The sequence below is a fragment of the Gymnodraco acuticeps genome, unplaced genomic scaffold, assembly GCF_902827175.1.
Source record: "Gymnodraco acuticeps unplaced genomic scaffold, fGymAcu1.1, whole genome shotgun sequence".
Lineage (NCBI taxonomy): Eukaryota > Metazoa > Chordata > Actinopteri > Perciformes > Bathydraconidae > Gymnodraco > Gymnodraco acuticeps.
The window spans coordinates 69,905-84,250 of NW_022990665.1; the positions used below are offsets into that span (position 1 = coordinate 69,905).

The following is a 14,346-nucleotide window of genomic DNA, read 5'->3' on the forward strand; positions in this document are numbered from 1 at the left end:
TGGCTGACGCTTCCGTCGAAGCTTCAAAAGTAGAACATTGCTCAACTTTTGAAGCGAGCAATGCGAAGCGACGGAACTACAATGCAGTTCGGCAAAGCGTGACGTCACCCCATTCAAAGTGAATGGGCAGACGCATTGAAGCTTCAACGCACGCCGCCATGTGGACGGGCCGTTACGGTGCCTACACACGGCGGCGTGCGTTGAAGCATGCCGGCGGGCTTGTCTGAAGCTCGACCAACAACCAATCACATGAATCTCCAGCCCCGGACACACAAGCACAGTAGAAGCTGCTGGAACTCCCAGCAGCTTCTACTGAAGCCTTCTGAGTAAATCGCCAGAACGCTGACACCTCCTCATCTCTACTGCTCCCATGTTTTTTTTTGTGTTGCCATAAGTTATTCTCTCTCCGTTGGTGCGCTGGGCTAATGCTAATAATGCTAATGCCAGCAAATACAATGGCGGCTTCACAAAACTTTTTACGGGGCGTGGTTTGCAATTCGCCCAGCCAATAGAAATTGGAACTTTTTTCTCCCCAGGAAAGTACCACCTCTCTAGCAGGCACTAAAAAGGGGGTACAAGTTATCATGAACTAAGTTCTCTTTTTGGTGTGAACGCAAAATCCCAGGAACTATCGGAACTAAAAGGGAAAAGTACTCCGGTGTGAAAGTGCCTTTTGTTATCTGTGGTGGTTGTTAGGGTTAAAAATCAGTTAATGACCCAACACTTTGCCAATGTGCTCTTCAAACTTTATAAATATCTTACATCCTGTAGTTCCCACTCAGTGGACTTCAAACACACTACCACTTTACATTGTAAGCTGCTCAATTATAAAAAGACCAAGCAAGTGGCATGGTGATCAATACATTTGACAACAAAGCTAAAAAGGGAGCTTTCATTTTGTGAAAATGTGACTTGACTTTCTGTTTTGCTCCTTTAATTTAATGTACGACAGACTTGTTCAAAAGCATGTGCTGGTTCTCAGTAAAGATTATAAAAGGGATAAAGTATTGTATTACTGAATGCCCCCTAATCATAAAATGCCTCGTATCACCTTGGTAAATCTTGAATTTCGATTCCACTTAAAACCCAGTCATCAGAGAACTCTGTCTTCCAGTCGTTACTTAAACACATTGTATCACAGACCGTATATCCCAGCAGCCCTCTCTTCTTCCCTTGTGATTATTAGACATGTTTGCAGTCCGGCTCTACTGGGCCTGGGTCTCCTCGTTCTTCGTCTCCTGCCATTTCTTCTGCCTATGACTGAACTCTGCGTCAGAAAAGGCTGCGGGGCCCCAGTTTGTGATCATCTGCTGGCCCTTGGAACCTGAAGGGAAAGGTAGGAGTATTTTATTATTATATTAGTCACTATAATCAGGGCTGCACATAACTGGTGCGCAGGTGCGCATGCGCACCTCGGCCAAAAAAAGAGCACCGGGTCATTTGAAAAAAGGCGCATTTGCGTACCAACATTGAGAGAGAGGGAGAGAGAAGGGAGAAGAGAAAAGAGAGAAGAGAGGAGAGAGAAGAGAGAGAGAGAGAAAGATATTTGCGAGTTGCATATGAACTCAGGGCCGGCCCGTCGCACTGGCGTTTATTTTCGCCTAGGGCGCCAGATCTGTGGAGGCGCTGCGCTGGCAGCTCTGGGAGGGAAAAAAACATTTTTGACCGTTGGTGCTCATCCTAATTTTTGGCCTTGATGTAACAAAATTCATAATTAAGTAAATGTAACACCCTTTTCACCCCGGTTACACGTTTCATTCGCCCTGTACGATGGGCGCTGTAAGTGATGGAAATGGGGGATGTTGGCTTATCTGGCGCCCGCAGCTCACAGCCAAAGTGCGAGTGAGCGAGGGAGAGAGGGAGGGTGCACCGGTACCAGCGCTGTTGTTATTATAATCTGGTGCTAGCTGCGGATATAAGAAGAAGATGTTTCTACAATGATGTGGAGGGAGAGTCCTCTCCAGTCAGACCGAGAGACTGATAACTACAGCTCAGTGAGGTAAAGGACTCTTGAGTGTTTAGATAGTTCACTTTAGTCTAAGTTCAAACGGTTTGGTCACAATTTATGTAAACACATATTTTCAAGGCACTCCTTTATAATTATTGGGATAAACAGGTTTGAAATCATTCCAATGTATACTATAGGACAGTAACCAAACATATCCTTTTAAAACTGGACTTTCGACCCAAACCCAGCTGTTGACTTGTGGATGCAAGCATCTAATCGCAGACTCAACCAGAGAGAAAGAAGTAGGCCTACATCATCAGCTACCATGTCTGACAGAGAGGAGAACAGTCAGGAGGGTAGTGATGACAGCTTGTATTACTGGTCGTGCTAATGTTGTCTTGTGTTCGCCTCTGCATGTGTGTTCTGTGTTCACCTCTGCATGTGTGTTCTGTGTTCACCTCTGCATGTGTGTGTTCTGTGTTCACCTCTGCATGTGTGTTCTGTGTTCACCTCACGTGTGTTCAGTGCCATGTGTCTGGCAAATAAAGACCGGTTTATTTATTTCATTTTAAGGATGAGCACCAAGCAACATCTCCAGGTGCTCCTTTGAGAACCAGGGCAAAAAAGTTATGTGCACCCCTGACTATAATGCATTGATAACAGCAATCAAATGTCACATGACTCTTCTATACATCGTTGCGCGGGTGTCTGCACAAAAAGGTCAGCTACAAAGAAAGCATCCCATTTTGCATATGTTGCTGTTTGCAAAATAAAAGTTGTATATGGAAAATATTCAAAAGGGATAGTACTTGTGATAAATAAACAGATATTAAAGTATACTCAGATTCAGTTTTTCGGTACTGCTGAAATGTATTACTTGAAATGAACACAAAAGACAGCAATAAAAACAGAATGATAGTAAAATGTTGAATTGCAAAACGCACCATTTTTTTACTGCCATCTTAGAAACAACTAAAATGTCCAGAGGGAAATAACCCAGAGTTTCGCTGTGTGTTTATTGCGTAAGTTGATAACACAAAATATGATGTTGTGCAACGCTAGCGGCCATCTCTGTAACAGAACACACTTGTTGTGTACAGCTGATTTTAGTTATATCCGTGCGCACGTTATCATTAATTTTCCTCACTTTCACATATGGCTCATTCTATTTTAATAGGAGATCATTTTGCTAATGTTTATGTCAATGCAGAACTATTTAGTGATCTCTTTAAAAAGGTCAGCCTCTTATTATTAAAACAACATTTAAAGATACAGATATTCCTGAAAAACTAATTGGGAGCGCTATCACTCACAAAGATTCATTTCAGTTATGATTTTATCTTTAATGTTATCTTAACTGCACTTTAGCCTCTTAGGTTTCAACTGAATATGATTAAGTGTGAAAAAGTGCAGCCGTTTTAAACGCATAAACCGTGTGATATGGATATTTTGTCTATTAAAGTCGTCATTATTACTTTGTAGTAAACAACATTCTTAATATGAAGCCTCCAGCCAAAGGTATCTGTGGAATTTCGATATCTTACTGTTATAGCTTGTTTGCTCGGTACATAGTTGGCTGAGAGAGTATGACAAAACAGTCTCAGCTTGTTTTTCCTCTGAATCTACCAATAAACTCTATTGGGACATTAGAGGGATGAAGGCGCCATTACATTGATTCATGGCAGGAGTTTGTAGCTTTGAGGAAAAAACAATTCAAGCAGATATGTATACATGTTGCTCTCTAACTCTCAGTTTAAACGCACAGAGCAAGAGGAAACCATCAAAGCTGCCCCAAGCTACCCAGTTTTACTGAAATGTTATCATGACCTGGTAATAATAATAATAATTTCATTTGTACAGTGCTTTTCTTACACAGATGCAACTCAAAGTGCTTTAACAATATGGCAAACAACAGATATTCAATTCAGGTCAAACGTAAAAAATAAGAGACATAATGCAAAATGAATACTATAAAATAATAAAACAGTATGATTGACACCGTCATTTGTGTGAAAGTGTCTTGGTCACATATCTAGACATGGGATTGTATTAAACTGCCATTTAATTGACATTAAGAGGGTCATGGCTATGCGGCGCTGCAGGCAAATACCGTGAATGGATGGAGACAATAGTGGGCGAATAATATTATTAAAAATGATGTTTGATATGATAAAAACCTTAAGCAGTATAGCTTCAACCTTGCTCTCACCCTGGAATCCAGTCTTACCCATCAAAGATGTCTCTACTCTCAAGGTGGTACACTAAGCTTGGTCCTCACGAAGACAGAAGAACCATCAAACAGTCATTTGGAGCGGCTGATGTTACCTGGTTGGATGAGCCGTAGCATGCCCTCTTGTTCGGCCACCTTGTGCTTCCAGGTCTTTGTGTTGTTGGCTGCGTCTTCCAGCTTCCTCATCACCGCCTGGCTCACACGAGAAAACACAGAGACAAAGCTATAAACAGGTCATCAAATTATATATGTTTTCAGCATATCTTGGAGCGCTGTATCAACAACATAACCTGTATAATGTGTCTCACATGACTTTCTCATTAGCTGCCTCCCATCCAGCAGTCCAACTCACACCATGAGGTAAAAAAGGCACTAAACTACTAAAGAACTGACGTCTTCAGACAGATAGACAATATGTTAATAATTTACACTGAGAAATGTATTTACCTGCTATAAAAGTTAGTTTGTGTGTATAACTTCTATCACTGTAACAACAGCTATAAACAGTGTGAGAACAACACATTGTTGTTCATTATCGCTCGATGTAATCTCACCTTAAACACAATCTACAATCTTGGCTTTTTCTCAAAAATAAATAAATCGTACTTTTCGGGCGGGCCCTTTGAGTGTGGTACATTTTGGATTTGGCATTTAATGAAAATAGTTTGGGGGGGTTTTCACTCAATGTGATGTTTGTACCAAACGATCCTGGTACACATTCTACAAATGGGAGATTACTAAAAAATGAATAAAGCCTACTAATGCAACTGTGCAGAAACAAACAAAATGAAACGCACAGCATTTATGAATCAATACTATGAATGAAGCTTCAAACTTTTTAATGCAGCTCTACTAAATAACTATTGTTCTCCAAATAAGTATGGGTGATGGAGGAACTGCTCATAACCTTTTTTCTGCCAGCTATTTCCTACTGAGCCATAGTGTAATCCACATCTCTCTGACCTGGTACTGCTCCAGCGCGCCCTGCCTGTCCTCCTCCAGCTGGTCCAGCTGCTTCATGGCCGCCTGCAGCTCCTTCTCTTTGATCAGACGCTCCCTCTCCAGCTCCTGCTTCTCAGCCTTCGTCTCTGCGATGGCGCGCTGCTGCTGCAGGTGAAACTCCTCCAGCTCCGCCCTCTTTACGGCCTCCTCCTCCAGCAACCTGCTCCACACACACACCAAACATTGGTCAGTATATAAGTTATGTGCGAATAAGCCTCTTGTTTCCAGCTGAGCCCTGCAGTGTCACATTAAACACTTTCTAAGGCATATTATAACCTAAACTGAGCACAATGTGTGCATGCAGACCTTTTTGAAAATAAAGATTAATTGTGCACATTTTTATATTCTTTTTTCTAAATGTATCTTCCCTAAATGTTGCAATACTTGCTTTGATTGTTTATGTTGTCTTACTATGTCTACAGTATGCACCAATACATCACATTTGTCCTATGTGAAATAATCAACTGGATCCTGATCATAGTTAGTAGGTATTTGTTGCTATACATTAGCAACATTTGCAATTCCCACCATCAATATATACTCTTATGTATTTGTAACTAAAGTGTTGGAAATGTTCTAACCATTTCTCATAGGTTGTAAAAGTGTAAAGTAATGAATGCATAAAACTATGTGAACAGATCTTAATCTAAAATATGTGAAACAGGATGTAACAAAGTTTCCTCAGTCTAAAAGAAATGAAAGCAACTTGCATATAAATCAACAGGAAGGTGGAGGGTGTTGTTCGTCAGCAGGTGGCGCTGTAGTGCAATTATGAACTAAATTGTTGGATAAATGTAACTTGCATTGTTTATATTCTTAAGACATTATATACAGAAGGCAGTCGAAGATTAGATGGAACCAAAATGAAGTCACTGTTTATTAATATGAAAAATTAGGCTTCCCCATTTGGAAGTTGCATCTTCCACACAGGACCTACAGTGGTGACAACATACTCCAAGTTTCCTTTGGCATTATAATGATTAGCAACCTTTATTTCACAGTAATGTGTCAAACTGTTTACTAAATTACACACAAGTAACTGAACTTTAACCTTTCCTCTGATATGAATAACAGCAAACTAATGATTCCAAACTGATAGCTGTCTTTGTGACACAGCAGTTTAATTTGAACAGTGTGGTCAGTATGCTGCTGACATGCTCACTACTGGTTAGTCAAACGTGAGGTGGAAAGTAAATGTCAGCAGAGAGGAAGGAAGGAGGAGGGAGGAGGGGAGAGGGAGGAGGGGAGAGGGAAGTACAATGTCTGGCTGTGTGAGAAAGAGAGGAGCAGAATCAGTCCATGTGATTTAGGTTAAGAGAAACTAGTAAGTGATCATGATGTAAAATACAACCTCAATCTGAGGTGGACAACTTCAACCACCTGGTAAAAGAAGGCAACTAGGGAGGGAGGCGTGTGGCGCAGTGGATTAGTGTGTTGGTGTTGGGATAAGGGGGTCACAGGTTCAAACCCCACTGCAGTCAGCATGTCGTTGTGTCCCTGAGACACTTCACCCCAAATTGCTCCTGTGGGGATTGCTCACAGTATTGAGTATGTAAGTCGCTTTGGATAAAAGCGTCTAACAAGTGACATGTCATGTAACTAGCATTCATACGACTGATGGTTTTGTTTGTGAACTAACACACTTTTATGAGGACTGTTTGGTTATATGATGCATTTTATGATGGCCAGTTATGTTAAGTTCAATGTAGGGTTGCAACCAACGATTCTCATGAATTATCCCTTAGTCACTCCGTGTTTCTCTAGATACATTCTTTGGTCTATAAATAGGGAGAAACGTCCATCCCAGATTCTCAAAGTTGACAGTGACGTTTTTGAATGTAATAAGGAAATTCCCTTATTTCAAAACCGCATTTTTGACTGACGGTGCATGCAGCCTCCTCGTTAAAACAACCCCTGATATTTTTGCTTAGTTGCAGAATAACTTTGTGCACGGGCAGTTCTATCAACGGACTCTAATAATAATAATAATAATAACGCTCTCTCCTCCCTGTTGACTGACCGTGCCTGCAGCCTGCGGACGGCCTCCTCGTCCTGCCGCGCTCTCCTCTCGTCCTCCAGAGCGTCCTCCAGCTGGCAGTACATGCCCTCCATCTCTTTGACCCGCTGCAGGTACTGCTCCAGCTCCTCGGACTTCTGCGCCACCTGCTCCTCCATCTGCTGCCGGACCTGTGGAAGCATGACAAACACATGATGAGGTCAGTGTCAACACTCCTGACTTTTGTTTAACGAGTAGTCCATAAGGAATACATACCTTCCCCTCCCAGTGATGGGTTCAGGCCTAATTTAGGTAATAGACGTGTTCTCTGTGCACTCAAAAGTGTTCTTGCCTGTGATTTATCAGCATATCACTTGAATCTTGACTGGACTGACTTTTATCCTACTCACAGAGATGAGTTATTTTAATTATAAATGTATAATTGTAGGTACTTATTATCAACTAAAAGTATCAAATATTGACTACCTCCAGCTTCTAAAAGGTGGATTTAGCTATTTGTCATTTCATTTTACTGCAATTTTAGTTATCTATATCTATTCAACTTGTTTTTTGGTTCCAGATGAATATTTGTAAAGGCCATTTTTTACAATTAGTTCATTTTTAATATTGAACTAATATTTTTCTAATGAAAACAATAATTTGATTTCAATCTATATACAGTATGTTAAACCCTCTCAAAGTCAGATTTAGTGCATTGCATACATTCATGTAGCACTTTCACTCATAAAAGTAAAAGTGTTGAAGTTGTGACTTCCTGAAAAAAATCCATAAAGTAACTGATTGAAGATAAACCCCCATTTACACGGGAACGCAAACTAACCGAATTCGATATCAAAAAAGTCTTTCATTCACACGGATACGGCTCAATTAACGTGTCCGTTCACACGAGACCGCTCGACCGGCTGGAAACGCTGTAGTACATATGCCGGGCCTGTAAGTGGCGCTGTACTTCCGCCACAAAATACACCAAAAGCAGCGAAGAAGACCCCCGAGCATGGTTGCCATGGTTGCCTGGTTGCCCTTCTGTTTATGCCCCGCAGTGGATTTAGCAACATGTAGTTCATGTAGTTCTCCATGTCCACTTATTGATGATGGTTGTGGTAGAGGAGCTGTAGATTTTGCACTAACAGCATGGTCAGTAGCAGTAGATACTGACCATGCTACAGCAGTGAGGTGTTCTCGTGTAAAACAGCACACCAGAGTGCACTGAGCATGTCAATATGTTATCAGTAGAGGCAGTCGGGCGTAGTATAGATGCTTTTATTGTGGTGACATTTACCAAATGTACCCTACAGCAACAAGTATGTGTCTCTGACATGTGCAGTGAGATCATCAACACAACCTCAAATAAATTGTTAAGTTTTAGCTTCCCTCTAAGCTGTTGTGACTTTGAGGGATAGTTTGAATTGTAAAAGTGGGGTTGAAAGAGGAACCATAGTCAGCCCTCAGTTTGGAGTAACAGACAGAAGCATGAAAGCAAAGCATTGATGTGCAGAAAGAACATACCAAACGGCTCGCTGCGCCCTCGCTGCGAAGGGGACCCAAGTTCCCATCAGCAAAAACATGTGGGTTTGCTGTCCTGGCTCCAAAATGGTGGAATGAGCTCCCCATTGACATCAGGACAGCAGATAGCTTACACACCTTCCGGCGCAGACTGAAAACTCATCTCTTTCGACTCCACTTCGAGCGATAGAACTATTAACAAAGCACTTATATACTAACAAAGGACTGGCTTACCGAAAGCCAGTTGAGTAGCACTTGAAATGTTTTTGCTCTATGAAACCTACTTATATGATTCTGTTTTCTTCAAGTTTGTATTTTGTTGGTCGAACGCACTTATTGTAAGTCGCTTTGGATAAAAGCGTCAGCTAAATGTAATGTAATGTAACATATACCTAACCAGCTAAACCAAAGGCCTACGTGATGAAACCATTATCTGTTTAAGAGATCGCTATATTTAGAAAATTCTAATGCCATCAGACAGCACTTTTGACAGGGAACTGAAGCAGTTATATCCATCTATACACTCTTCAAACTCCATTGACAAAAACAGTCATTTCGCCTTTGAAGAATAGGGAAGTCGCTGGTCTACCTTTGACACAATGTTTATTTAGTTTGTGTATTTGTTTTGTTCTGATTCAACAATACCACACTAACTCAACTTTTCTCCTGAGTATCTTTTTTACATTAAAACATCTGTAATGTACGAGTGAAAGCACCTTACATCTAAAAGAGGAAGTTGTATTTAAGTTGCTCTTATTCTGACGTAATTAATCTGTGAAAGATGCACATGGTCACGTACTATTTTCTCTCTCTCTATGTCCACGATGTAGCGGTCCTGGAGTTCAGTCTGAGTCTGAAGACGCTTTCGTTCTTCTTCTGCTGCTTTATCCGCCGCCTCCTCCAGAGCCTGGCAAAAAGAAAAACAGACATTAGTCAACAAAAATATCAGATAGATAAATAACCTTTTACAAAAACACCTTCTCTGTTTTTCAACCTTAGAGCTCCCCTATCATGCAAAATCCTCTTCTTCATGTCTCTTCTTCATCAACATGTGTCTCCTCTTCTTCATGTCTCTTCTACATCAGCATGTGTCCCCTCTTCTTCATGTCTCTTCTACATCAACATGTGTCCCCTCTTCTTCATGTCTCTTCTACATCAACATGTGTCTCCTCTTCTTCATGTCTCTTCTACATCAACATGTGTCCCCTCTTCTTCATGTCTCTTCTACATCAACATGTGTCCCCTCTTCTTCATGTCTCTTCTACATCAACATGTGTCCCCTCTTCTTTATGTCTCTTCTACATCAACATGTGTCTCCTCTTCTTCATGTCTCTTCTACAGCAACATGTGTCCCCTCTTCTTCATGTCTCTTCTACATCAACATGTGTCCCCTCTTCTTCATGTCTCTTCTTCATCAACATGTGTCTCCTCTTCTTCATGTCTCTTCTACATCAACATGTGTCCCCTCTTCTTCATGTCTCTTCTACATCAACATGTGTCCCCTCTTCTTCATGTCTCTTCTACATCAACATGTGTCCCCTCTTCTCCATGTCTCTTCTACATCAACATGTGTCCCTCTTCTTCATGTCTCTTCTACATCAACATGTGTCCCTCTTCTCCATGTCTCTTCTACATCAACATGTGTCCCCTCTTCTTCATGTCTCTTCTACATCAACATGTGTCCCCTCTTCTTCATGTCTCTTCTACATCACATGTGTCCCCTCTTCTTCATGTCTCTTCTACATCAACATGTGTCCCCTCTTCTTCATGTCTCTTCTACAATCAACATGTGTCCCCTCTTCTTCATGTCTCTTCTACATCAACATGTGTCCCCTCTTCTTCATGTCTCTTCTACATCAACATGTGTCCCTTCTTCTTCATGTCTCTTCTACATCAACATGTGTCCCCTCTTCTTCATGTCTCTTCTACATCAACATGTATCCCATCTTCTTCATGTCTCTTCTACATCAACATGTGTCCCCTCTGTGTAAAGAGACTCTGAAAGTTTCAGGAACAAAGATTCTCTCTCTTTTCGTCCTGATCCATTTCTATAAAAACCTGTCTGAAAATGAGCTGATCAGATTTTGGCTACTTTATGCCATAACGATGTTTTGGCTTGAGTAACCATTAGCCAATCACCACCAACCAAGGTAACCGTCACTTCTTCTTCTTCTTCTGCTTTGGGTTTACTGGCAGGCCGCAAACAACTTCACGGCGTGTACTGCCACCCAAAGTCCCCGGCCGGAAGTCCCCGGAGTTGGGGACTGGGTAAATCGCCAGAACGCCGACACCTCCTCATCTCCACCGCTCCCATGTTTTTGTTTGTGTTGCCATAAGTTAGTCTCTCTCCATTGGTGCGCAGGGCTAATGCTAATAATGCTAATGCCAGCAAATACAATGGCAGCTTCACAAAACTTTTCAGAGTTTTACGGGGCGTGGTTTGCAATCCGCCCAGCCAATCAGAAATTGGAACTTTGGAACTTGGAAGGGGGGAAAAGTTCTCATGAACTAAGTTCTCTTTTTGGTGTGAACGCAAAATCCCAGGAACTATCGGAACTAAACGGGAAAAGTACAGATTTGTTTTCAATCTGCATTTCTTAGCAGGACATATTTGAGTAGTGGGCTCACACTCCGGTGTGAAAGCGCCTATTGTGTTCTTTGTAACCAAATCTCTCTCAGAGGGGCGTGGGGAGGGGCTCCTTATTTTCATCTAAAGTCACAGACAGAGAATCAGCACTTTGGAAACAGGGCTGAAACAGAGGGGATTATGGGTAATGCTGCAATGATCTGTTTGGTGTTTGGAGCCAAACACTTCAGAGACATGTTTGTATTTATCTGAGACCTGTAACATATTGATGAAAAACAGTACAATAGGGGACCTTTAAATTAAGGTGAAATGCATTTTCATCAGAAGGAATTACACTATCCATTTAAGGTCAAAAAGCAAGTTGTTTTCTACACATTATCAACAGAAGTGAATGCATTACCTCTAAATAGTCATTTGAAAGTAATAACTTTGTTTAACAAATAGAGAGGTTCCGGCTCCAAAGAGGAATTGAGAGTAAAGTAGGGCCCAATACTCAAATATGTCATGCTAAGAAATGCAGATTGAAAAAAAATCACCAGAGCAATATTATGTGAATTAGGTGTATTATAACATGGAATTGACTCAATCTACTGGCTTCATTTGCTTAGATTAACTTTTGATAAAAGCTGTAATTATGCAACATTTAAATTATAGGCACAATGAGTAGGGTTTGGGTGAGGTTTGTAAAGTTGGATCCCGCTCAACAAGTATTCAACAGGTTCTCTCTTCTTTTGGAACAAGCTATTCCTGCTTCGCATTTCATTTCCATTTTAGTAGCTTCATTTACACGCTGTACGCGCTTACGATCTGGAACCTGATCCAGACCGGATTTACAAAAGGTTGACGCAGAAAAACTCAGAATACAATTTAAGAAAATCCAGGCCGTCTATTCTCTTCTTATCAATAAAAAAAACTACTATAAAAAGTGAGAGACAGGAATGATGTTTGAGTTAAACAGCTGTCTTGTCAGATGTTTGAAGGCTCCTTGTACTTTAACATTTGTATAAATAAGTCTCCACGTCTCTAGTTTTGTACATTGAAGTAGATGTCACAAGAACAATTATATTTAAGTCAAGTGGTGCGAGTGGTTTAAGCGGTAACCTCATATTGACTCGTGTCACCCAGCTGTGACTACATATAGCAGCACAGTGCAAGAGCCACAGTGCTGTGTGTGTGTGTGTGTGTGTGTGTGTGTGTGTGTGTGTGTGTGTGTGTGTGTGTGTGTGTGGCCTAGCATTACTATACTTGTGGGGACCTACATCTGTTTACATAGTCACGTGTGGGGACTCGCCTCCCTTATGGGGACAAAATGGAGGTCCCCATGAGGGGAATCATTCATTTTAGGGTGAAGACTTGGTTAGGTTAAGGGTTAGGGTTAGGCATGTGTTGGTTATGGTTAAGGTTAGGATAAGTCTCCAGGAAATGCATGTAAGTCAATGTAATGTCCCCTGAAGTTGTGTGTGTGTGTGTGTGTGTGTGTGTGTGTGTGTGTGTGTGTGTGTGTGTGTGTGTGTGTGTGTGTGTGTGTGTGTGTGTGTGTGTGTGTGTGTGTGTGTGTGTGTGTGTGTGTGTGTTCATTGTGCATTCATGCAGCCATCTATGCAAGACTTTCACCTCAATGGCAGATTGTTGTGCATTCAATGGACAGCAGAGACGTCCCACACAAAGACAAACTGTTGTTCTCTGTGTTGCACAACTACGACGTGAACTAGTTTGACCGACTGTTGCGCATCACTCTCTCTGCTGATGAAGTGCTGCTGCTCAAAACTCTCTCGGCTGAGTTATGGTGACGGTGTTTTTATGACTTCACGTCGGCTATACTTAGATATCGCTCTTTAGACTTTGGTGGTCAAAGGTCAAGCTCTCTGTGACCTCACAAAGCATGGTTTGGCCATTACTCAATCATTAGTTTCCTAATTATAACGTCACACAAATGTCTAAGAAAATAAAATAAAAAGATGACATCGTGGATCGACATGAATGTGAACAACATGTTGGCTGGTTGGTAAAGGCATTCAATACTGTGCAATACAAACACTCGTGTGCAATATACACTTATGTGCAATTCAAAAAATGTCTTACTTGGATTCAATACTTACTTCAATACTTTGTGCATTCACTTGTGTATTTTTAGGATACTGCTACTTATTTTATACCACGGTGTACCGTTTCCAGTTTTTTGATTATATATTTATTTATGACTTGTGCTTTCCTTTGAACTTCCACACCAACACTATGTGCAATATACATATCAATGTAATTAACATCATTGCAATACACTCGCTGCTATATATATATAACTATGTGCAATATTATATTATTATTATTAATAATGCTATGATAACGTGCAATTACGTAACTGCCACTATGTTTTATTTTTTGCACTACTAATTACTAAATACTGCTAATAATGATTGCATTGATTGTGTGACCTTCTATGTTTCTACGTCTCATGTTGTCTGTGGATGTTTAATTGCTCTTTTTGCTGCACTTTTAGTGTACAGTTTTGCTGCTGTGTTTATTGTATGTTGTTACTCTGGCACAACAATTTCCTTCGGGATGAATAAAGTCTTATCTTATCTTAATCTAATATATAAGTCAAACTGTATATGGACCTTTTGTTTATCTGCACTGTATCGTTGCTTCTGTAGTTCTGGAGCAGGCAGAAGTATTGAAAATGGAAATTAGTCATTAAGTCTATTCATTGGAACTGAAAATGAGGCTTGTGTACCAGGTTCCACAATTGTTGAGGATTATGAATCAGTTTTATGTTTTAATATATACAGCACCTTGTCTACGCAAAAATGTGCAATTATCACACCCTACAAAAAAACACTGCTTTAGTATTTACTTTAAGGCTGCAACAGATTTTGTAATTGCTTCACACACATGTAAAGTATGTTTCAACAGACTGTATGACTTCCTGTTAATTTCACAGCGTTACCAGGAAGCGGCCATTAGTCACCAGTATTTGTGGAATCCACACAATCACAGGCGGTCAGACGCAGAGTCAACAGACAGAGTGACTCAGGTTCAGGGAGGTTTACTGGAAAATCCTG

At 40.9% G+C, this 14,346-nt stretch overlaps 1 protein-coding gene across 1 annotated transcript in view; it reads right to left on the reverse strand.

Moving 5' to 3' along the window:
- Positions 1 to 729: 729 nt before the first annotated feature.
- Positions 730 to 14,346, reverse strand: part of swap70b (switching B cell complex subunit SWAP70b) — a 40,283-nt gene continuing 26,666 nt past the window's right edge. Inside the window, exons 8-12 of the mRNA XM_034229606.1 lie at positions 9,500 to 9,607; positions 7,201 to 7,367; positions 5,142 to 5,340; positions 4,274 to 4,370; positions 730 to 1,324 (exon numbers count right to left, since the gene is read on the reverse strand). Coding sequence (XP_034085497.1) covers positions 1,206 to 1,324; positions 4,274 to 4,370; positions 5,142 to 5,340; positions 7,201 to 7,367; positions 9,500 to 9,607 — 690 coding nt within the window. The 3' untranslated portion in view covers positions 730 to 1,205. The remainder of the gene's footprint in view (positions 1,325 to 4,273; positions 4,371 to 5,141; positions 5,341 to 7,200; positions 7,368 to 9,499; positions 9,608 to 14,346) is intronic.